Source organism: Pagrus pagrus (genome assembly GCF_965226575.1).
Source record: "Pagrus pagrus genome assembly, chromosome: 17".
Classification (NCBI taxonomy): Eukaryota; Metazoa; Chordata; class Actinopteri; order Spariformes; family Sparidae; genus Pagrus; species Pagrus pagrus.
The window spans coordinates 21752820-21774954 of record NC_140201.1 but is presented as its reverse complement, the minus strand read 5'-3'; the positions used below and the strand labels follow the sequence as shown (position 1 = coordinate 21774954).

The following is a 22135-nucleotide window of genomic DNA, read 5'->3' as shown; positions in this document are numbered from 1 at the left end:
CCTTCATATGTATTCATATATACAATTGTTGGTTAACATCATTTTAAAGACACATCAGTAGATGATATATGAAGCTTTTAAGACTGTTGCTGTTCTCTTAAAATCAATACAGTATATGTGAAAGTAATGAGCACCTGCTGGTGAGGGTAGATGGATGATTGTGGTGTGTAGGTTCTTTTCACTAACAATGTGTTTTCATCAGGTCCAGTGCATATTTATATCTTATCTCTGTACTTTATTCTATATTTCAGAGGAGTAGCACAAAAGGTTAGAATAACAGTGACCACATTTCAGCAGGAATGAGTCGAACAGGAGCAGAGTTATTAGGGCATAAAGCCTTCTCACATTTTCTTACATCATAATGAGCTTCTTCTATTTTCTTTTTCTTTAATGAGAATAACTGGAGTCATTTACCAAAGCCCTCTCAGCTCTATCAGATATAACGCAACCAGTCATATAACTTATTTACTGAAGCAAAAGAGGTGTGATTTCACCTGCCATGTCTTTTTTTTTGCCCTCTGTTTTTTTTTTTAAGAGGCTAAATTAAGGTTTTTGGCTGCTGGCTCTGTGCCAATATTTTTGAGTATTTGCAGCAGCAGCAGAATATGTAAGTGCCCTCACTAATGGATTTTCCTAAAGCTCCTGTCTCAGGGTGGTGGAACGAGACTCCTGCAATGCAAATAAAGGTCTTTACTTTCCAGAAAAATAGCATAATGTTCCACACAGTGGCAGGCAAATTTACATATCCAAGATATTCATCAAAATTCAAACCATCTATGAAAATGTATATTAATTTGCAGCCTTTAATATCATTTTTTAATCTCGCAAGCACTTCTTCAAAAGCAGAAGCCTCCGTTGAGACGTTGATCATCAACAAAATAATCACCTCGTGGGCATGACGGGGACAGACAAAGTCTGGGGGATTGGATGAAGGGAGAGCTTATATTCTGTGCTGGGTGGGCGGTGAGGGAGAGATGAGTAGGGTGGGAAGGGGAGGATATGGAGGAAGAGGAGGGTGAGGGGGGACGGTGTTACAGACCTAAGCAGGTGTGACAGTTCTGAAAGCTTTCATGGGGAAAAAAAGGTTTCTGTGGCCTTGTAGCGATGCTAAACTGAGCGTGACCCTCAGACTGAACCCAGCCGTCTCTCTCGCTCCCTCGCTTGCTTTCGTGCCTAAACTGCCCAAGAACAGGAAACCCCTCGGCTGACAGTGTGTAGACTGGAGGGTTTAAGCTTACAAATTCCTACTCTCCTCCTATTTGTCTCTCCAATGCTTTCATTTGCTCTTTTTTTCTGGTTACTGTCTACGTACAGTATGTTTGACAACGCTGTGAAGTAGCGTGGCATCATGGGAGTTGTTGTATTCATTATTAAACCGCCACCATAGACCCTTTTCACAGCAGAAGTTTTGACTTGTCAAAGCAGGAAAAGCACAGGTGTGACCGATAAGGTTTACAATGACTCCATTCTATTAAGTTTCCCAGTAAGCCATTTCAGTGCGTGAGCATGCACAATAACAGGTTTCTGGAGCTGGTTCACCTAAATGGAATGCAGCCATCATTCATGTTATAAATTCCAAGGCAAAATCTCTGCCGTGAAAAGGGTCTATTGCCAATGAAAATTGTTCTGGTGTGACTCAGGCAGAAATGTTCACAAATGAGGCCGCATTATTCACGGTATGTGACGCGAATCGGACTAAAAGTTTCGTCCCATTCGCCGACAAATCATCTGATTTTTTCCAGGAAGTAACAGGGCGAAAACCATCCTGCCTGATGTGCATCGCTCGTCACTAAACAGGTCCAAAGAAGAAAAACTAGGCTTCCAAATTTCCCTCCATTCGGTGCCACAGCTTCCCCTTTTGTGATGTGAATTGCAGCTGTTGGCTTCTGATCACTTTATTATACATGTTGAATGTTTTTTTCACCCATATTTCACTGTGAGCTATGAATTTAAGAGTATGTATTCTATCAATCTGTGGTGTCGAGTGATATGGGGGTGGTGGAGCATTGAAGGTAGGCCATTTGTTGATACCCCAGGAGAGAAGGGATGATGTGAAAGGGATGTCCGTTGATGGGTTGGTCCTCCACGTTGTTCCAGACTGAAATATCTTAATCAACTGGATGGATTGCCATTTGCCACTTTCAACACCCCTGAATTTTCCTACAGCACCAATATCAGGTTGACATTTCTATTTTTAGTGGAGAGCCTTGGGAACTATTGGATGGATTGCCATGAAAGTTGGCACAAACATTCAGGGTCCCCAGAGGATGAATCCTAATTACTTTGGTGATCCCTTGACCTTCCCTGAAGCCCAACCTGCAGGTCTAAATGTTCACTAATGCAGCAGAATCTAAACATCTACATGTAGAAACTGTAGACTGGGACAACATTTTGTTCATATTCATGGTCCCCAGAGAATTACCAGCAAAACTGATGTCCTTCCCATCAGCCTCAGCTCTGCATATTGTTTAATGCTGATGCTAACATGCAAACAGGCTAAACTGCGGCTACACGTCAGCATTTTAGTATTGTAAATGTGAGCATGTTAGCATGCTCACTTCAGCATTTAGCTCAAAGCACTGCTGTGCCAAAGTACAAACTCACAGAGCTGAAGCCTGGCTGTAGACTCTTAGTGTTGTTTTTCTGCAGTTTGTAAAATTTGCAGAAAACCTGCCATAAGGAGCCGCTAAGAATTTCATTACTTTGACTTTTAGTGGCACTTCAGAGTCCCATGATGCTCTGAAAGCTGTTTCACAGGCTCCTCCGCCCAAACTAGGATAAAACTCCTAGGGAACACTGAATCCTTGCCATTTTTTGGAATCTTTGGGGCATGAAAAATAGTCAGGTGCAAAGATCGGGAGTAGTGGCAGCTTATATAAGCCTAACCCCAGTGTTTACCCCCTTCCATCTGCCCCTGTTTACCCCAGACTGTGGCTCTGTATGTTAGGGGACAGGGGAAGTCCACACAAGCAGAAGGCAGGAGAGCGAGCTATCGAATTGGAACTCCTCCACCTGCCAAGAGAAGTAAGTCTTCCTTTTATGAGCCAATTGAAATTCAGCTCACAGGCTATCCATTCCGTCAATGACAAGAGGAGTCAGGACAACCTTGCAACCCCCGACACTAATAACACTGTAACGGTCAGAGATAGATCAAGCTGAACGCTGATAGTTAGAGTGGGTCTTCGGCCTCCCATAAGTGTTTATTGGAGACAATTTTTGCCTTCATTTGTTTTGAGCAGATGCATTCCTGGGTACAGCTGCGGTCGATCCTAATAGTTTTCACTCCAGCAGCCGACTGACAAATGACCTGCAGTTTTTTTGCTGTTTGTTCAAAGAGCATCCGCCTGCAGATAATGCATGCTCCTGTATACGCTTAAAGACCCAACACGCATGGAAGGGTCTGCTATTGCTTTGTATGCATTAGCCCAGCCATCACCTGTGACCTCTCGCGCTCCACTCAACGGCGTGGCAGGTTCATTACCACAATCCGAATCGTCTGAATCAATTCTTGAGATGCCGCTCCACAGAGTCTCCTCACTGCGCTTTCCACTTGCACATAAGTGTTTTGAAATCAATAGAAGTGGAGAGGAAAATGGGGGATTAGACCGAGAACAGGCTTCTTGTGATGGACCCAGTTCCAGTTTCTGGTTGTTATGATTAGTGCGGCCACTAAGGGGCAGTAGAGAGCCTGGAATGAAAGTGCTGTATCTTCAGGGCACCCTGTCTGCACGGAAATTATACTAACAAATTAAACACTGAAGATGTGTCATCATCTATCATTATCATACTCGTATCAATTAATGCACACTTGGTATAATATGTTATACTGCAGTATGTAACAATTCAATACATATTAGACGTGGAATATGGTTAGTTTAGTCTCTATTAACAGACCATCTATCTATCTATCTATCTATCTATCTATCTATCTTAAACATCTACATTTTTTAAAGGAGCACTATATAGTTTTTGGAAAAGAAATTTGAACTCAGAATTGTAGTATTTTCAATATTAATTAGGTAATAATACTTACTCTGAAATTTTTTTCCATGACTGAACAATAACAAACAAGCTGTTCTCAGAGGAAAAGAGGTCCCTAGCACAGTGAGGCTTGAAAGGTGGAACATTTCTTCCCCAAAACTACATAGTGCACCTTTAATATACTGTACAAATATTCTACATAATCTTATTAGAAAATATGTAAACCACAAACAAAACATACTATTAAAAAGATAAATAGTCTTCAGTCCCTCCAGGTAACTCTTTGTTTTCATGACTGAATATACTTAATAAACAAACTGACCTCAAAGGACAACACAATATCATATTGCTTTACTTTGTTTATATTTGGCGGACCTTGCCACCTTTATAGCTTCAAACAGTTGTCTGCCAAATATAAACAAAGTAAAACAGTATGAAATTGTGTGAAACTGTGAAAACAAAGAGAGTTTGTTGATTTAGTTTGTTTAGACATAACAAAAATCAGTCAATGATGATCATTCTCTTCTGATTAAAACGTCTTCCCCAAAACTACAGAGTGCACCTTTAACATACTAAACTAACTTTGATCAGAAAAGAAACATCTTCATTGACGGATTTTTTTCAAGCCACAACAAACTAAATCAACAACCTCTCTTTGTTTTCATAATTGAATGAACTGAATAAACAAACTGACCTTAAAGGACAACACAGGTTCATACTGTTTTACTTTGTTCATATGTGGCGGACCCTGCCACCTCTCTAGCTCCAAACAGTGTTCTGGGACCTTATTTTCCTCTGAAAATGAATATTTCTGAGTTTGTATTATTGATTTTTTTCTTCCCACACTACAGTGCCCCTTTAACTCCCCACATCACAGTTAAGACAGAACTACCTAAAGTAACCTACTGACCCAAGATTACCATATATGGTCATTTATCAGTATTTTAATCTCACCTGATTCACCTCCAGATGTGGATATATGAATACTGCTGTAATAAATCTGTAGGTTTCCCTCAGGGTGCAGTGAACTTCAACACCTTCTCCTAGTCTGCACATTTATACCCATCAGTGTGTCAGCAGCACACAGCGGTCACACCCAACCCAGTGCTGAAAATGTGATATTGGGATTATCGCTGCTGGGGGGCGGCGCGCATCCACACAGCACTCAGTAGGCGGCGTCAGTCCGGAGAACTACGTCCTTCTGAGCTCACTTCCGCCGGCTTGAGTCGGATCACTATTCTTTACCGTCTCTCGCCGCTTTTGTTCTCTCATTTCCAACCTGCCGCCGCTGCTGACGAGACACAACCAGCAGACTGAGGGGAAACCACAAAGACGCAAAGTAGCGGAGCAGCCCGACGCAGAAACGCCCGGTAGCCACATGCACAGCGCGTCCGCACAGAGGATACGCGCCACTCCGTAGTTACATAACTGGACTACTTCTTTTTCTACCATTGTTGGGGGTTATTTTTCCACGCTTTTTCCATTTTTTGTTGTTGTTGTTGTTGTTGTTGCACCGAAACTGACTCCCGCCTCTCTTAAGTCAAAATGGAGAACGACGACAAATACCTCCCCCAGCTTCTGGCGGAGAAGGACAGCCTGGACTCGTCGTTCACGCACGCCATGAAACTTTTGAACGCAGGTAAAGAAGTGTTTCACAGTGTTTGTGTTGTGTCTTGCAGAATGAATGAAGGGGAGGGGGGGTGTTTGAGTCTGAAGCGGGGCAGCAGCACACGGCTCCTGAACGCACCTCGGATAGCGCACACACCTCCACGCTTTACCCGCCATGTGTTTGCGGACGGGACGTTTACTGCCCCGTTATACGCGGCGCTGACATGAAAGTGCGTTTTGTCGCCCGGTAGTCGATACGTGTGTGTTTGACACGTTGAAGTGTGATGGAGTTCATTCATTATGTTACCGCTAATGTCTGAGAGTGTAAATAGCCTCCAGCTACCGCGGCACCCCGGGAGGAGACACACTTTCAGATGTTGTTCTCAATGATTTCCGCTTCCTCTTGTGCAGCTGCGACGAGACAAAGGTGTTTTTATTACTAATGTGTTGAGTTTGAACTTGAAATTGAGTCTGTCCGGACAAACAGTCGCTTGTTTTTCCCGTCGTTATCTGTCTGGCGGCTCCGTTGCGCAGCAGCATTTAAATGTGCGCCAGTATCCGTGACTTGGGGGGGGTCACCCCGCTGCTTCAGAGCCGAGAGGCGGCCTCATGGCGGCGATGTTACGCCCCGCCGCCCGTCGGCTGCTGCTGAAGTGTCCTTGAGCAAGAGGCTGCCGCTTTATCCTCCTGGAGAGGTCAGAAGAAGAGACTGCCCTCCTGCTTTGTTCCCCTGTTCTTTACGTTCAGCTCTCATCTTTCTGACACGCAATGTAACTTCTTTAGTGGAGTTAGGCTGTGAAATGATGCACCTGAAGGCACCATAGTCTTTACAGTGATGCTGTAGGAAATGGAAATCTGTTAAACCCCAGCAGGACACTGTCAAACAGCCACTGTGTGCAATACACAAACTGAAGGACTGCTAGTTAGGTGATTATCTCTGTTGTTGTCCTCTCCCAGTGGTTGAGTCATTCTCCACCAGCTGCCCCTCACACTCTCCCTCTCAGGTAGCCTACCTCTGGTAACCATCAAGCTGCTCTCTTCACAACAGGAAGCACAAAATCTAGACTCTGAAATTGAAAGTGAGAATGATCCAGAAAGACAAAAGTGTGTTTCCCCCCCTGGTTTCCCATCCACCGAGGCTCTCCCCCCTCCCTGGTCTGCAGCTGGTGGACTGTGCTGCAGCTGACATGTTTGCACATCGCAGGCTCAGGAGTTGTCACGGCCAGGAGTGAGGAGGTGGTTTGAGATGGAGTGCTGCGATGGTGCCGGAGACCAGGTGCTGTGCCCGTGCCATATGGCAGAGGTGACGGGAGGTGTTGGGGAAGCGCTGGTGGCAACTTCTCAAAAATGTGACGCGAAAACTGAATGTTTTCACATTTTGGTTCAGGATAACGGCTACAACTGAAGATTGTTTTCATTATTTATACATCTGACCATTATTTCTAGATTAAATTTGGTTAATCCTTTAGATTAGGAGGCGCTGACATAGTGGAAAATGGTCATCATTGAATTCTGAGTCCAAGGTGTTGTCTTTACATGTCGTCTTTTGTCTGGACAGGAATTCAAAACCCCAAAGATATTCTGTGTATTTTTTTAAAAAAAAGAGACAAAGGCAACAAATTCTCAGCGATTGTTTAGAGTTTTTCTTGAAAAACGGCTGAATCGATGAGCCTAATGGTTGCCGTTTATTGGATTAATCAACTAACAGCTTCAGATCAATTCAGGGTGTTGACAAGATCACAGAACGGTTCTAATTAGATCCCATCACACTCTTTCATCAAACTGTTCTCACCTGGAAGCACCGCTGTTTGCTTGACATTCAATCATTTATGGTCAGGTTCTCGGCTGAAACCAGGTGAAATGAGGCTGAGAAGTGAACAGTCTCAGACGCGTGGAACTGAATCAACTGTTAAATCTAGCGTTTGTGTCTAAAAATAGTTCGTCCATACACTGAGATTGCTTACGATCTGAAAATCTCCACAACGACGCTTACTTGGTAATGTGCTTGAATGAGTGCACATAAAATCCTCCTCATAAGAGATGTACTCCTTCTTTGCCTCTCTGCATCCTGTCTGATTGCATCAACACTGTGCCTGAAACGCTGCCTCTCCCCTTCCAGAAATTGATAGAATCCAGAAAGGCGAGACTAAAAAGGAGGCAGAAGCATACCTGGACCTTTTCACAACAAAGAACATCAAGCTTAAGGAACGAGTGCTCATACCTGTCAAACAGTACCCTAAGGTGAGATTTATCTGCCCTTTTTTCCTCCTCCTCTTCTTCCTTTTCTTCTGTCTCGATCTAATTTATCCCGCAGCCGAGGTTCAATTACACAAAGCCACGGGGTTACTTGGGAGTCTCAAATTACTCTCCTCAACCTTGATCCTTAAGCTCCAGAGTATAATTACAGCCGATGCTGGCATATTTTAAAATATTACTAAAAGGATCAAAATGTTAATGTTACTATGGTGAGGATGGCTTTATATTGCAGTGGGAGATCGGCTCTTCTCTTCCGTTTGTGTTCAGCAAATGTCGTCTTACTTGGCTTAATCATGTAACCTGAAGTGTATTCACCCACATCCATCCAATCAATCTATATCTGGCTCACACATGAGGCTAGATTGTTTTTTTTGGGGGGGTTTTTTTTAGGACGATGGTTTAAAATGTTGGAGAAGGCATGTGAGAGTCTAATCCGTCGTGTGAAATTCAGCTACAGTTGCGTAATGCTTCATTTGCATGACGTTGAATTTAATCAGTTCAAGTCAGAAAGGTTTACACGACTCTGGTGTAACTTTTAAGACTCTGTTCACTTTTTTTGAGAGACCATATGTCTTTTTTTCACTCCCCCAAGCAGTCCTAACAAGAATAAGATCTATAGATGCTGCCCCACCTCGAGCATCAGATCAATATGATGTAGGAGTCTGGTGTGTGGGGTAAGACATCCCTCTGATCTCCAGAAGGCTGTTTTAGTTTGCCAGACTTAGTGGGAACATCAGTCCACTGTGTCAGAGACGACAAAGCTAATGAGGGTTTTCACATTATAAAAGCTACTTTTACAAATCCCGGAGGAGTTGCTTCCTGGGGGGCGACTCTTTGCTAAATGTGCTTGGCAGTGACAGCTAATTGCAGGACACTTCATATACACATTGTAATTACTTTGTTCAGGGATCGAGGAGGTAAAGATGGCAGCTTTTGAGTGCAAGTTGGTTCTGGATCAGTGCTTGGATGATTATAGTAAATAGTAACTGACGGTATTACAGCCCCCACGGGCTCATATCGACCCTCTCTGGTAAATCTACTACTTAAAGCTGCAGTATGTGCAACAAGACCCCTGACAGTGAATGTTGCTTCACCCTCTTGGCATTAAAACTCGCTCTGCTTTGATTGTGTGGCTAATTTTGTTTCACTTTGTTTTGCCTTTAGTTCAATTTCGTGGGGAAGATTCTGGGACCTCAGGGCAACACGATCAAACGTCTGCAGGAAGAGACCGGAGCCAAGATCTCCGTGCTGGGCAAAGGCTCCATGAGAGACAAAACCAAGGTAATACACCCACACACACATCTGGTGTTACACACCTGTGAGAAGGGTACCTGAAGCCATAACACATCTGGCCTGTACTTGAGAGGGATGACAGGCAGAGAGCCCAGATGGCGTCGCAGGATAGCTCGGGTGAACGTTACTGTAAAGCCAAGGGCACCCACGCACTGCACATCTGTTCCAGGAATCTTCAGGATATCCAGCTAAACCAGTTATCCACCAGTTTGATGTAATTATTCACCTATATAAAGGAAGAGAATACCTCACCTATGCTCGATGCCCTCTGAGGTGGAGGAAATGCGATTACATCTTTCAGAATTGATTTATTGTAAAGTTAGCGGCGTACTCTTTGACTTGCTAACACACCTGTGATGTTGCCCTTGTTCCAGGAGGAGGGGCTGAGGAAAGGCGGCGAGCCAAAGTACGCCCACTTGTCTATGGAGCTGCACGTGTTCATCGAGGTGTTCGCCCCGGTGCCAGAGGCCTACCTGCGCATGGCACATGCCATGGAGGAGGTCAAGAAGTTCCTGTTCCCTGTGAGTGTGACTTTGTTTGGTTGTGTTTGTCGCATTGTGCTCCAGTGGGAGACTGTCTATTGACACGTCTGCGTGGACTGTAGCTGCTTCTAACAGTAATTTCTTTGCCATTAATTAACTTGTGATTATGCAATCGATTCATCATTTAGCCTGTAAAATGTCAGCAATATTGACAAACACGCAACACAAGTTAACAGATGCTTTAGTGGCATTGATAAATCATTATTAGATCTGAATGATCTTCTGTCAGTCAATTAATTGATGAGATGACAACTCAACCCTACACATTGAATTATGGCTGCAACAAATCATTCCGCTAATTGTTTATTTAATCTGCCAAATCATTTTCTTGTTGATAAAATATTTATTCAAAGTTGTGAAAGATGCCTGTTACAATTTCATAAAGCCCAAGATATTTTCCAGCAGCTTCTTTTGTCTAATCAACAACCTCAACCTAAAAAAATTCATCACATCACAGACAAAGAAACACACCAGATTGTCAGCGTTGAGAAGCTGAAATTGAGGAATGTTTGGTGTTTTAGCTTGAAAAAGATTAGATTGAAGATTAAGCTAATGTCAAAATAGTTGCTCATTAACTTATTGTTTAGCTTGATTTATTAATTGTTTCAGCTCTAAGTTGAGCCCTTAAACAGAAGTCATACACCTGTGCTCAGTATGTAAGCATCAGATTTTCCACCTTGAGTCCACTTGTAGACAAGGCTGCAGCACATTTCAAAGTCTCTTGTTTACTTATACTTTAAAAACAAGTTTTAAAAATACTTTCTACATAAACCATCAGCAGCTCCCTCTGTGTTCTTAAAATAACACCATGTCATACCCTACCTTGCACAACATATTGACGTCTCTAATCACCGGGGTTATGAGGCTATTGGCTTTAAACAGAGTCAGATAAAGGAGTGAAAGTGTTAGGTTTTAGACTGAGGATATGACTTTTGGAAATGGGGAGCGAGTGATGGTGTTCATATTACACAAAGCAGTCTGCTTGTGTCAGCAGCATTCCACCCTCACCTGGCTCGCCTACATATCCCTCCATCACTGAGTCTTTACCTGAGTGTTATCCTTCAGGGAGTGAGGAGAATCAGCTTGGAGATGTATAGCTCCCAGACAGATATGTGTTCACCCTGCGCAGCCTACGCTTACTTTATTGGTTTTATGCTGAGAGATTCTTGAGCGGGGGCCAACAAAGTCTGCTGTCAAGCCCGGATGAGGCCCATAGCGCTTTAACAATGGCTCATGCCAAAGCAGGCCAATGGGCCTAGGGGTCCACGAGGTGCCCACAGTTTTTAATTAGTGTGCAGGGTGCTAAAGAAGATAGAATCACGTGGATTAAAGGGGATGGACCAGTTGGATGTTGGTATTGCTGTGTTATGTAGAAAGCTGTCAACTGCAGAGCTGTCGTTAACACTTAAGGCCATAATCTGTCAGGCCTGACAGCCTTCATTTGGACCCAGGCCATATTTTAATAATAGGCTCAGGTTGTGAGGAAATGGATGGATGTGATTTGTTGTTGAAATGTTTTATGTATTAGCCGTACTCCTCCTCAGGTATTCCTGAAGGCTTTGGCTCTTTTGTTCTCCCTCATCTCTTTTATATCTGTCTACCTGGATGTCTACCAATGTACAAGCCAAAGCAGAGCCTTGCCCATGTGTGAAGGATGGCAGAACCTCGTCACTGACGCGTTAGAAGGATACGTTCTATATAGTGTAATGTCTAAAGAAAATTAATCTGAACACCTTGATGGGTAAAGATGAGTCACCTCACTGGCTTGTTAAATACAGCTGCAGCCTGACATTCATTCCCATCAGTCAAATAGCTCACATTTGCTTCTTTTGCTGCAGATAAATTAAAAAAAGCTGCCGACTTTGCTGCATATTCTACTATCTGCCTTTTTTTTTTCCTTTTCACGATCATTAGAGCTCCATCACCGTTCCAAGGACTGATTTATGAAAAAACATTGATTGGGTCACAGTGCAGCCTTTGCGATGGCTCCCGGAAGAAAAGCGGCGGATTGTGTTGCGGGATTTGTGCTGCTCAAACTGGCAGCTGCACTAATCCATCCCTACTTGTTGTTTTTGTGGATAGAATAAGGTAACCGCTGATGCAGTCATACCAGACTTGTCGAGAAGTGCAGGGAGAAGTGATTTACATTTTGTGCATGACGGAGAGGCACAGGAAGGCACCAAGTGTGGATGGATGCTTTCCAATCTCCCACATCCACGACCCCCCCCTCCCCTCGCTCTCCTTCTCTTTAACACTCTGAGTCACTGGCACTGAGACTTTTTCTTCCACTCGCTCTGTTAGCCATTAGGGGGATGCTGTGTTGTGAGCAGCTCTGTAATTGTGTTTCACTCTTTTATTCATCGCTCACTCTTTCACACTGCCTCCCTTTTTTCCCCTCTTCTCTTCTTTTTGCTTTTCATTTGTGCGCCTTCACTTTTCTCATGTCACGTGATCTTGTTTCTCACCCTCTCATCTTCATATTTGCTTCCTCTCTCTCTCTCTGTGTGTGTGTGTAGGATATGATGGATGATATCTGCCAAGAGCAGTTCATGGAGATGAGCTACCTGAACGGAGGCCAGGAGCACGGAGCCCGGGGCCGAGGGGGCATGGTCAGGGGCCGCGGAGTCCCTCCTGCTGGAGCTCACAGGTGTGGAGATGCATTGACACACACACACACACACACACACACACACACACACACACACACACAAACACACAAACACACACACAAACACAGGGTTTCTCATATAACAGCTGTCAGGTCACTGAAGAAGCAGAGAGTTACTGTTGTTCATCAACATCATTCTATCAACGTATCAATGAAAATGCTGAGCAAGACCAGAAGTAACATTATATGTGCTCCCTTTTCTGTAATTGTGCAGTTTTGTTTTTCACATGCTGATGTGTAATTTGCAGCAATCTGGCAACATTTTTTGACATAAGATACCTTTGCCCCAGCTCTCGCAGAGAATACAGTAAATACTGTGTGCAGCCTGTAAACCTAATGTCAGAAAGGACTGCAGTGATTCGACTGAATATAAAGTCGGCATATTCCAAATGCTCATTAAATTGTTTATCCATGTGAAGCTTTTGATATAAAAAATAAAAAAATCATACAGTGTAAATGTGCTAAAATTGAGCTTTTCTTACTGACATTTTGCAAAGATGCGGATGAGAAGATCAGTAGTACTCACAGTTCTGTATGATAAATAATGTAGCTGGAGCTAGTAGGTGGTTAGCTTAGCATAAAGATTGAAAACGGGGAGAGCTTACTCGGCTAAAGATAAGGTAACAAAATCCACCTACCAGTACCTTTTTTAAAGCATGTTATTTAAAGAACCAAGATCTTTGGAAATGGCTGCTGTAGTTGTTTCTGTCCATTTCCTTTTGTCCTATATGAAAGTGGTATTGATCTCTTTAACTCCTTCAAATAGAAGAACGGAGTATTAACTCTGTGTTCTTTCTCCAGGGGCAGGGGGATGCCTCCTCGTGGTGCGGCTGCCAGAGGTGTGTCTCGAGGTGGCCCAGCCAGAGGTGGCGCAGTGAGGGGCGCCCCAACGGGCCGCGGAGGACCACCCGCAGCACCTTCCAGGGGAGCCGTGGCACCCCGTGCCAGGCCCCCGGCGGGCGGACCCCCCCAGAGGATGGCACCCCCCCACCAGCACACCCCTGCTGCAGCTGCTGAGAGTTATGAGGAATATGTAAGTACAACTGTCGGTGGGAGGGTCGGTTCAATTCATCCATTTAGTTTGTATATGGAAGTCTTGAGCACAATTGTTATAAGTTAAGTTTAATAGTATCATTAATCAAACAAGTAAAAGGTCCCTTTTTGAAATTGAATTTTGCATGAGGAATAAGAAGGTTGATGAGTTTTCCTTGAGATGGCGACATGTTTGACATAGCTACATCTGACCTCTCCAACACGTCTCCTCTGAACGAGCTTGTTCCCGGCTCTCTGAGCTTTGATTGGCTCGTCCGTCAACACAGGATAAGTGATTTGGGATGCTCGAGACATGAGGGGAGCGTGTCTGCTTTGGTACAAGTGTAGTACTGTGGGGACACCTTGACATTCATGATTCATGAACAAGCCTCCTCTTAAATCTCACTGTGTTTCTCTGTTTCCCTCCTTCTCCAGGGCTACGATGAGAGCTACACAGACACGGCCTACGAGTCATACGACAGCTATTACAGTCAGCCGCAGGCGTGAGTGAATCAGACGTCTCTTTGGTTTTCACCTGCTCCTCACAGAACACACACACACACACACACACACACACACACACTCACACACGCATTGCCTAGTTGCTAGTTTCACTCAGAAAAGTGATTTGAGAGCAGCAGAAATACTTTTTAGCCACTCTGCACAAACTCAGCACTGATGGTACTCCATGTTTCACGGTTTGGATGGCGGTGTTATTTAGGAGAACCAGCCGGGACTAAGATGTTCCATGCTAGAGAGCCAAGCTTTGATCTTATTCATGGAAGCCAATTATCATCCCCCTAGACATTACAGTCAGCAGCTACTTGATGTCTTTCAAAGATTAAAAGTGATTTTTTTCTTCTTCTCTCTCCCTATTTTTGACCATCAGAGAGCCAGAATACTACGACTACGGACACGGAGAGACCACAGAGTCATACGAGTCCTATGGTAAGGACAAACTTTGTTCCCTGTCAACAAACATGACCTCATTTTATACTGTGGAAGAGATGCTGAAGCGTAGTTGAATATATATATATAATTTGTAATTGTATTTCTTTAAGTCCTGTAGCATGCAGTATTTCCGTGCATTGTGGGATGGATTTGTCTTTATTTATTGCTTCATTTATTTAATGTCCAGAAAATGTCAAATCTGAAAACAGTGATGGAGCACAGAATACCAGACAAAGTGGCTTCTAGCTTCCAAAGTTAAGACAGTTTTCAGGTGCCCTGTGGAGTTTTTGACCACTAGAGGCACCATGAAGCAATGTTTTTATGAGTGCGTCCCCGTTTCGCATGTATCAGGCGATGTGATGCTAGATCCATCTTCTTTTATTCCAACACATTTGTTAAACCTCAAGGATACACAACATGTTTTGGTGAGAATGTAAACAGAAACTGTTTTTAATGTCCACAAACCTAATTAGTTTTCTGTAATAAATCATGGAGTTTGAATCCATATTGAATCGTAACTGTTTATTTTTGTGTCCTCTCCAGGCCAGGACGACTGGAATGGGACCCAGCGATCAGTTTCAGGGAAGGCTCCTCCCCCCTCCAGAGGTGCCAAGACGCCTTACCGGGAGCACCCATACCGACAGTACTGAAGCAGACTCACCACCCTTAACGTGTCGCCCTGACTACCGCCTGTCTACCACGGCAGCTCTCGCTTTAAGCAGCCCGACAAAAGTAATTGTCCGTTTTGTCTTTGGTTTGGTCGTTTCCTACACCGGACTTTATACGAGAGAGCAAATTGGGAACTGAAAATCGGACCTTGTTTTTGAGATTTGACCGCGAACTCCCTCCCCCACCCCTACTTTGTCGCACCACCTAACCAACCAGCCACCAATCCCTCAACCAAAGCGGCTTTTAGATGGGTTAGAGAGGAGACGTTGGCGTCCTATTTTTGTTCTTTTTCATTTGACTTTTTGTTTATTTTGCTGTGTTTTTTTTCTCTGACCCCTTTTACTCCCCTCTGGCTTTTTTGCATTGTTGATCGTTACTTTTTTAACTGTTTGGGAAGAGTCATTTCTAGTGGAATTAGTGGCTCATTATCCACTTGTCTTAAGGAATCCATTTTAATTGTTTATAAATATAAAGAATCTGTCGAGGGTCAGTTGCAGATTCCCATTTAGGCTACATTTCAAAATTCTGTTAATATAGCCCAATAAAAGACCTTTTAAACTTTCAATTATGTAATATAGAAACAAAAAACAATCTTAAATTAAGTGAAGGTTAAAGAATCAATGTTAATGGAATCAGTACAATTCATTATTGATGATGGTTTGTTTTTAAATAGTTCTAAAACGTTGTCCATTTAGACTTAGGCAGCAATATTTGTCATTGTACTTAGAGTTTTGAAATATAGCCCTAATAGACACTGTTGAGATGGACTGTCCTCATATCCTCAATTTGTTTTACATGTTAAAAATTAATTTCAAGACTGAAGACAAAATGTTTATTTAATGAGAAGACGGCCGAGAGCTGGCCTCCTGTTAATGCTAAAAACAGTTCAGGTCTTCATTTTCTGATCTGATTCTCTATAAACTGCATGCACAAAGTACACAAAGAAGGATTGGGACAAAAATCTCCACATGGGTCTTCTCTTTCTACAGAGAAGGGATCCTGCAGCTCAATCCGAACTCTTGTACATATTTTAAAACATCCTAACTGTACTTATTCTGCCACTAGTATCTGTACCCTCTCCATAAAATGCATTATGCTACATGTGTAAGCTTGCCTAAATAGGTTACTAAATCTGTCCAAAAGATGTTTTGCAGCAGTTTGTCAATAAAGCTTAGTTTGTTTTTTATGAAACTTAACTTGCTTTATTTGTTTCCTGTCCTAGTAAAATTCTGAAATGGCTTTTTTAAAACAACCTTCAGCAGTCAGATGTAGGTGTTTTCCTTTGTTTCTCATTCAAAACCGCATTTTAAATCTAAATGAATGTATTGACGTCTGAAGACTTTAACCCTACTAAATGATGTCTTGATTGATTATCAAAAGAGCACAACTTATTCTTTCTCTCTCTTTCTATACTTTTTAAAAAGGACCCAGAGGTAAGACCTCTAAAATAACCTGGATAGCTTCCTAATGTGTATAGAGTTCTAAAGCATTGAATGCCTGGGTATGTATAAGACTTTTTCAATCCTCTTACCTGTGGTCGTAATCGTTAATGAGAATTGCTTTTATAGCATCTGAAAATTAACTGAATTCAAACCACCATTCAGGTCTAGGCTTCATTGTCATGAATGACGCTGGCGCGATGGCTACTTTAGTACAGAGTAATGGCAGTGCAATGGAGAGGATGGTTATAACCTAGAGAACTCCACTGTAAAGGTAACCTAACCCTAAATGTTTAATTTCGTAGTGTGTTTATCCTTTGACATAAACTTGCTGGTAAATGCGTACACTTTCTTAAAATACTATTACAGTCATGGCAACAAAAAAGAAACGACTCAAAAGTAAGAAAAACGTAACTTCCAATATCATAGTAGTGAATTTTATGTACCAAAATAACTGTTCTGTGTACTAACAAAATACATTAGAATAGTGTTAATGCAACTCTTGCTAAAATGAACAAAGCCAAATCTATGTCAATATCTTCTGTACAGTTGAGCTGCTGTTACTTTTTTTATTTGCTGTGTAAAGGATGCTTACTGTAATATTTAAAAGGTTCTGCCTGTACAAAGTTATCCAAAAAAGAAAGCTTGAGTTGCATGAGCATATCTTCTCCTGTAGACGTTGCATGATCTCTGTCTCAAATTTCTCCCAGTGTTTTTAGACGGGGTATTGATTTGGGGTTTGTCCTTCCTCCAGGCACAGCTATCGGTCACTGAGTGCCACGGAGACTGACAGTCTGCTGAAGTGAGACCGTACAAACCTCAGGTTGGTCCGCCGCTGCACTCATTTCAATTTCAAAGGACCATCCCGCTGGTTATTGCATGCTGTGGCATTTTGACTTACAACTTGCATATTTGTTCATTACCGCTATCCATACAGCAAGTCTTCAAGATTGATTCTTTTTTCCTTCCGGGCAACCATTAGTGTCCATTCATGTTTGAACAACTTGCAGAGGCCTTCAAACTTGCATGAAATGTGTCATCCATCAGAGAAGAAATCCAGCTCCTTTACTTATCTATATATTAATCTTTTGTCAAACTTTACAAATTGTTTCTGTAGCAAGCAGAGCTCATTTTGGAATCATTAATGGTGCTTTCATGGACACTCAGACACCTGAGCTCTCAAAGTTTTCTTCCAGGAGTCAACTTGAGAAATATGTTTGTTTGCGTTCTTACCAAGAATCACGTACAGTTAATGTGATGCCACAACCAGCAGCCGGTTAGTTTAGCTTAGCTTAAAGCTATAATTGTGCAGAAATTGGCATGTTATGCCATTTGGTGCCCCCTATAGTTTCTGAGTGCAACACCACTGCTGTAAATACAAATCCCAGGTCTGTAACAGTTTGTCAGACATGATGTAGGTGCTAACTACAAACAAAACTCATTACGTCTTATATGTTCCAATATGTGTTGAAAACTTTTATCTTGAGGTAAACATGTATGTAACGCTTTGATCCTACTTTCTCACTGAGGCTACAAGTGATAGGAGGGCAGAGCATTCACCCTTTTACAAGACACTGTATCATCAAAATGATTTTGAAGCTGTTAAGATAAAAATTACATAATGTTTCTTTAAAGACTGGAAATGGGAAAAGGCTAGCCTGGTTCTGTGCTAAGGTAAAGAAATCTGTCTGCGCAAAAAAATGCTACAAGTGGGTGACCAGTAACTGCCTGTTTTTTGTTTTTTTTGTTTTTTTTCACTGGTTGCCCGGCAACTGGTTCCAACCAAGAAACAGTCTGCCACGTATACCTCCTTTAAACACAAATTGTTGTTTTTACTGTTGCTTTTGGACACAGCCAAGCTAGCTTCTTGTTAAAGGGGCACTGTGTAGTTTTGGAGAAAAACTCAAACACACAATTTTAATATTGACAATATTAATGAGGTAATAATACCAACTCAGGAATATTTATCTTTTCCATAAATGAATAAACAAGCTGTTCTCAGAGGAATATAAGGTCCCAGAACACTGTGTGAAGCTGGACACAAGAACATATTTGTCTTTTTTCTTTTCAGCGATACGTCACTACTGTCAGGCTGTCTAGCAGCTGAAACCAGCAGTTTAGTCCCTTCTTGCAACACAAGCTTTAAAGACACACTGACAAACTGATGGATTAGCCTTCCCAAGCTGTGATGTAAAGTCTACGCAATTTGTAGGTAATGGTCTAAAACGTTCAAGACCGCTGGTACGGTCCTTTTTAACTTTTCCCATTTCCCCCAAAAAAGCACTGTGTGAGAAACTTTGCTACAGATGCCTGTGGGTATTTCGGCAGCAGCACGTTCATGATATTCACAGCATTTCAAAGGTTGGTTGATTCTGATGATTGCCCAGCTCCTGTAAGTCGTCCGGCTTTTGACAGTGCCTGTGAATTGGTGTGTGGCCTCGCCAGCCTTCAGTGAGTCTGACTGAGGGAGAGCGCATCGCCGTTGTCAGTGTGGTCTCGGGGAAAGTGACTAATGAGGATCTGTAGCTCAAGGCTCTCTGACAGAAGGAAAACAGAAGCGGGAGGACAAAAGGTGACTCCCGAAATGGAACCAGCAGGAGGAGAGAGGTGTCAGAGGGATTTCACATAATGTCCTCGCGCTGCCTTGAAGGCTGAAGAAAGTTAAATGAAGGCTCGAAAAAGTGATGCTCAGTGGTCAGACTTTGAGACACAGAACTGTCAGTGGCATTTTAGTGGAGGGAAGCTGGATAACGAACCATTTAAGAACATTTTTGATGTACGTTTCGATGGAAAGGTCACTCGCTTGTTTGAAGAATGTGTTCAACACGACCGCTACCAGTTTTTAGGCATGTTAGAAATAAAGTCCTGTTTGTTTCTTTGTGTTGAAAAAGCACAACAGCTGGTTTGGAGCTCCTCCAATTTCACTCTGAGCAAAATCTAAGTATTAAGTAATGAATATTTGCTTTATAGAAATCCTGTTTAAATGATTAATAAGTGACACGTCTGGTCCGTCTGAGGCTTGAAGCTGCTGCAAAATACTCAAACTTGCGACCTGTGACCACATTAGCTGTTGAGTGAAATATTAATGCACTAATCCAAAGTTAACAGTCTGCCAGTAATTATGTCTTATTTAGCAAAATGTTGCTTAGCTACTGTTGAAGGGCTGCGCTGCTTGGCAGGAAAATGACCTTTTAATTATTACAGCCACTGCTGAGAAATTAAATTAATAAAGTGGTCTCTTTTTTTCTGCACTACATCTTATCTGTCATTAAATCACTGAAGCAGAGGAGGATTTATGACTTAAAGAACCGGGGATGTGTGTTTACATGCCGGCTCATTCCGATGTGTTTTTGTCTCCTCCGCAGTGAAGCCGTGCACGGGAGCAGCTCAGCATGAAGGAGGTGGTCAGACGGAGCTCTCTGGGGGGGTTTGCCCCGTTGAAAGGAGGTGGCCCAGGGCCCAGTTCTGTTCCTGGCAGGGAAGGGGGTTGTGGTGGCCGCCTGCCAAGTGACCCACAGGAGCCAGCTGATGTAGAGCGGGGGGAGAGGAGCTGGCTCCGACTCCCACTGGAACGGGACTAAGGCTGCAGCTGGTCAGCCAAGACACTCGGCTCGCTGGGACTCCTGAATAACCAAAGACTGAGCGACGACTCATTTTCTGTGGACTATTTTCTACTATTTCTACATTTCATGTCAACATTGAATTACTGTGCATTATCCTCGTGTAATTATTTTCCATCATTGAATACGCCCACTTGAAGCCTTCGCTGATTGCGCGCTGCTGTACACAGACATCCGTGGACCACCCCCTCTTCCAAGAAATGTAATTGTTACAGCCTAATTTGCCATAAAATGAGCACTCCTTTTATAGTAGGCTGTGAAATTGTTTTAATTTTCTATTAACCCTTGAATAAGACAAGAAAAGAGCTCTTTCTGCAAGGCAAGCTGTATTCTCCGATTCAAGGGGAGCGGTGTGTCATCTGCGTTTCAAGTCTTTTATTTATTTATTTTTTTTACATTCAGTCCGCGTGTTGTCTAGCATCCATGCCTTATTGCCGCCTGAAATTAGACTCAGCGCCGCGGAGTTAAAGATCTCTATCTCGCTGCGACCGAGTTCACCGCGAGCTCACGCGCCTTGGCATCGCACGGCCCTGTGCAGCCCCGAGGATATCGAATGCTAATGCAGCGGCCTATTTGCATGTACTCATGTATCCTCCCTGCAAATGTGCAACACTTCCACAACCGAAGCTGGCCTGTTCTCGCCCGTTCAGCATCCAAGTATGATAATTCGGCGAGATGGACCCAGGAGGAGAGCTGCATGTGAGAAAGGGACAGAGGGTGAAGACAGACATTACTAACTCGCCTCCATCTATCCATCCATCATTCCTCTGTTGATTTGATTCCCCTCCACGCCATTTTCTGCCATTATCACTGATGATATTACGGCTGCCTGTGGTGCCGAGTTGCATTTAGAGGTCAAAACTGTACTTTCCTGTATTAAAAACACATTTCTCTGTCCCGATCCGCTGGTCTGAGGCGGCGTTCGCCAAGTCAGAGGCTCCATTTAGTTTATTGAAAGAGCTATCAGCTTAGAGGATAGAACATTAGATATTAGGATAGAAACCATCATTTGAGATGAAATGTCAGCGGGCCAAATCCAAAACAGATAATTTTTCAGTCTTTATGTGCTATTATGTCTAAAATAATGATTTCTGTGTCTCCTATAGTCTGATTAAAGATAAGTGATGGTGCGGAAGCCGTCTCCTCTGTTCGAATCGATGAGCTGTCAGGAGTGTGAGGCTGGAAAAAGAAAGTAAATTGTTACTGTGCAATGATCAATAAAAGAAGACTTGAATATGTGCAAGCCATGTATCAGTCATCTGTGATGTTTCCTCAGCTGCAACACAGGCTGTTGTTTTCTGCCCACCTCCATGTAGTTAACTGGCATTGTGCGTTCATGTAACGCTACGTGGGAGAATAGATGGAATAAGGTGAGAGACGGGAGGCCAGGCTGTCTATTCTTTCTGGGGGGCTGGGTGGGGGCACAGAGTGTGGAGGAGGATGTGTTGGAATGAGTGTGTCTGTGTGTGTGTGTGTTAGAGGTGGAGTTGCTGTGGGCAGAAACGGTGGACAGCTGGATCGCATCTTCTGGTCGAGGCGGATTCACACCATCAGAGGAACATCGCAGGCTGATGTCTGTGAAGACGGTGACAATCAGCCTCCCCCAGATACACATCATCAGGAGAGGCAGTGTTCTGGGTGACTTGTGGTGCTTTGAGTGGGCTGGGATGACCCCTGATCCAGAGGAAGGCTTTGTAGACGTATAGGATGGCTGCTGTATGAAGCAGCCCGAACGCAGTATAGACGGGTCTCAGTGGTGCAAAATGGAGATCACTGAAGTGTTGGAGCTTATTAAGAAGTGAAACTTTAGAATCAAAGGATAAAGCAGGTAATTTTCTCCACTTTTCTTATTTTCATCACAACCCATGAAAAGACCCAATCAACAAGAAGTCGACTGTTCTAACAAGTACGCAGCGTAGAGCTCCATTGAGCCACACGGCTAAACTGGCTGACAGGATCCTTCATTAGCTTGAAAATGGGCTCAGTAGTTTATTTTGAGTCAGTCAAACACGCATCACCCTGCCGAGGAGTTCTGTCCTATTAAACCTTGGCCCGATGTTAACATGGATTTATGTG

At 43.1% G+C, this 22135-nt stretch overlaps 1 protein-coding gene across 2 annotated transcripts; it reads left to right on the top strand.

Moving 5' to 3' along the window:
- Window positions 1-5142: 5142 nt before the first annotated feature.
- On the top strand, window positions 5143-21300 carry khdrbs1b (KH domain containing, RNA binding, signal transduction associated 1b). Of its 2 annotated transcripts, XR_014624643.1 has the most exons (11): window positions 5143-5620; window positions 7709-7830; window positions 9010-9126; window positions 9513-9659; window positions 12197-12327; window positions 13150-13381; window positions 13816-13883; window positions 14270-14328; window positions 14875-15063; window positions 17194-17262; window positions 19805-21300. XR_014624643.1 is itself a non-coding variant. In XM_084380017.1 (9 exons), the coding sequence occupies exons 1-9, from the start codon at window positions 5527-5529 to the stop codon at window positions 14979-14981; spliced, it is 1077 nt and encodes a 358-aa protein (XP_084236143.1). In that variant the 5' UTR covers window positions 5143-5526; the 3' UTR covers window positions 14982-16191. The 2 variants fall into 2 exon arrangements, 1 of the variants encoding a protein (XP_084236143.1); XM_084380017.1 differs by lacking the exons at window positions 17194-17262; window positions 19805-21300 and having other exon boundaries at window positions 14875-16191.
- The last annotated feature ends 835 nt before the right edge of the window (window positions 21301-22135 follow it).

Coding starts and splice junctions, on each gene's coding strand:
- khdrbs1b (XM_084380017.1), top strand. CDS start 5,527: ATGGAGAACGACGACAAATACCTCCCCCAGCTTCTGGCGGAGAAGGAC. Junction 9,660..12,196: donor TCAAGAAGTTCCTGTTCCCT/GTGAGTGTGACT, acceptor GTGTGTGTGTAG/GATATGATGGATGATATCTG. Junction 14,329..14,874: donor AGAGTCATACGAGTCCTATG/GTAAGGACAAAC, acceptor TGTCCTCTCCAG/GCCAGGACGACTGGAATGGG.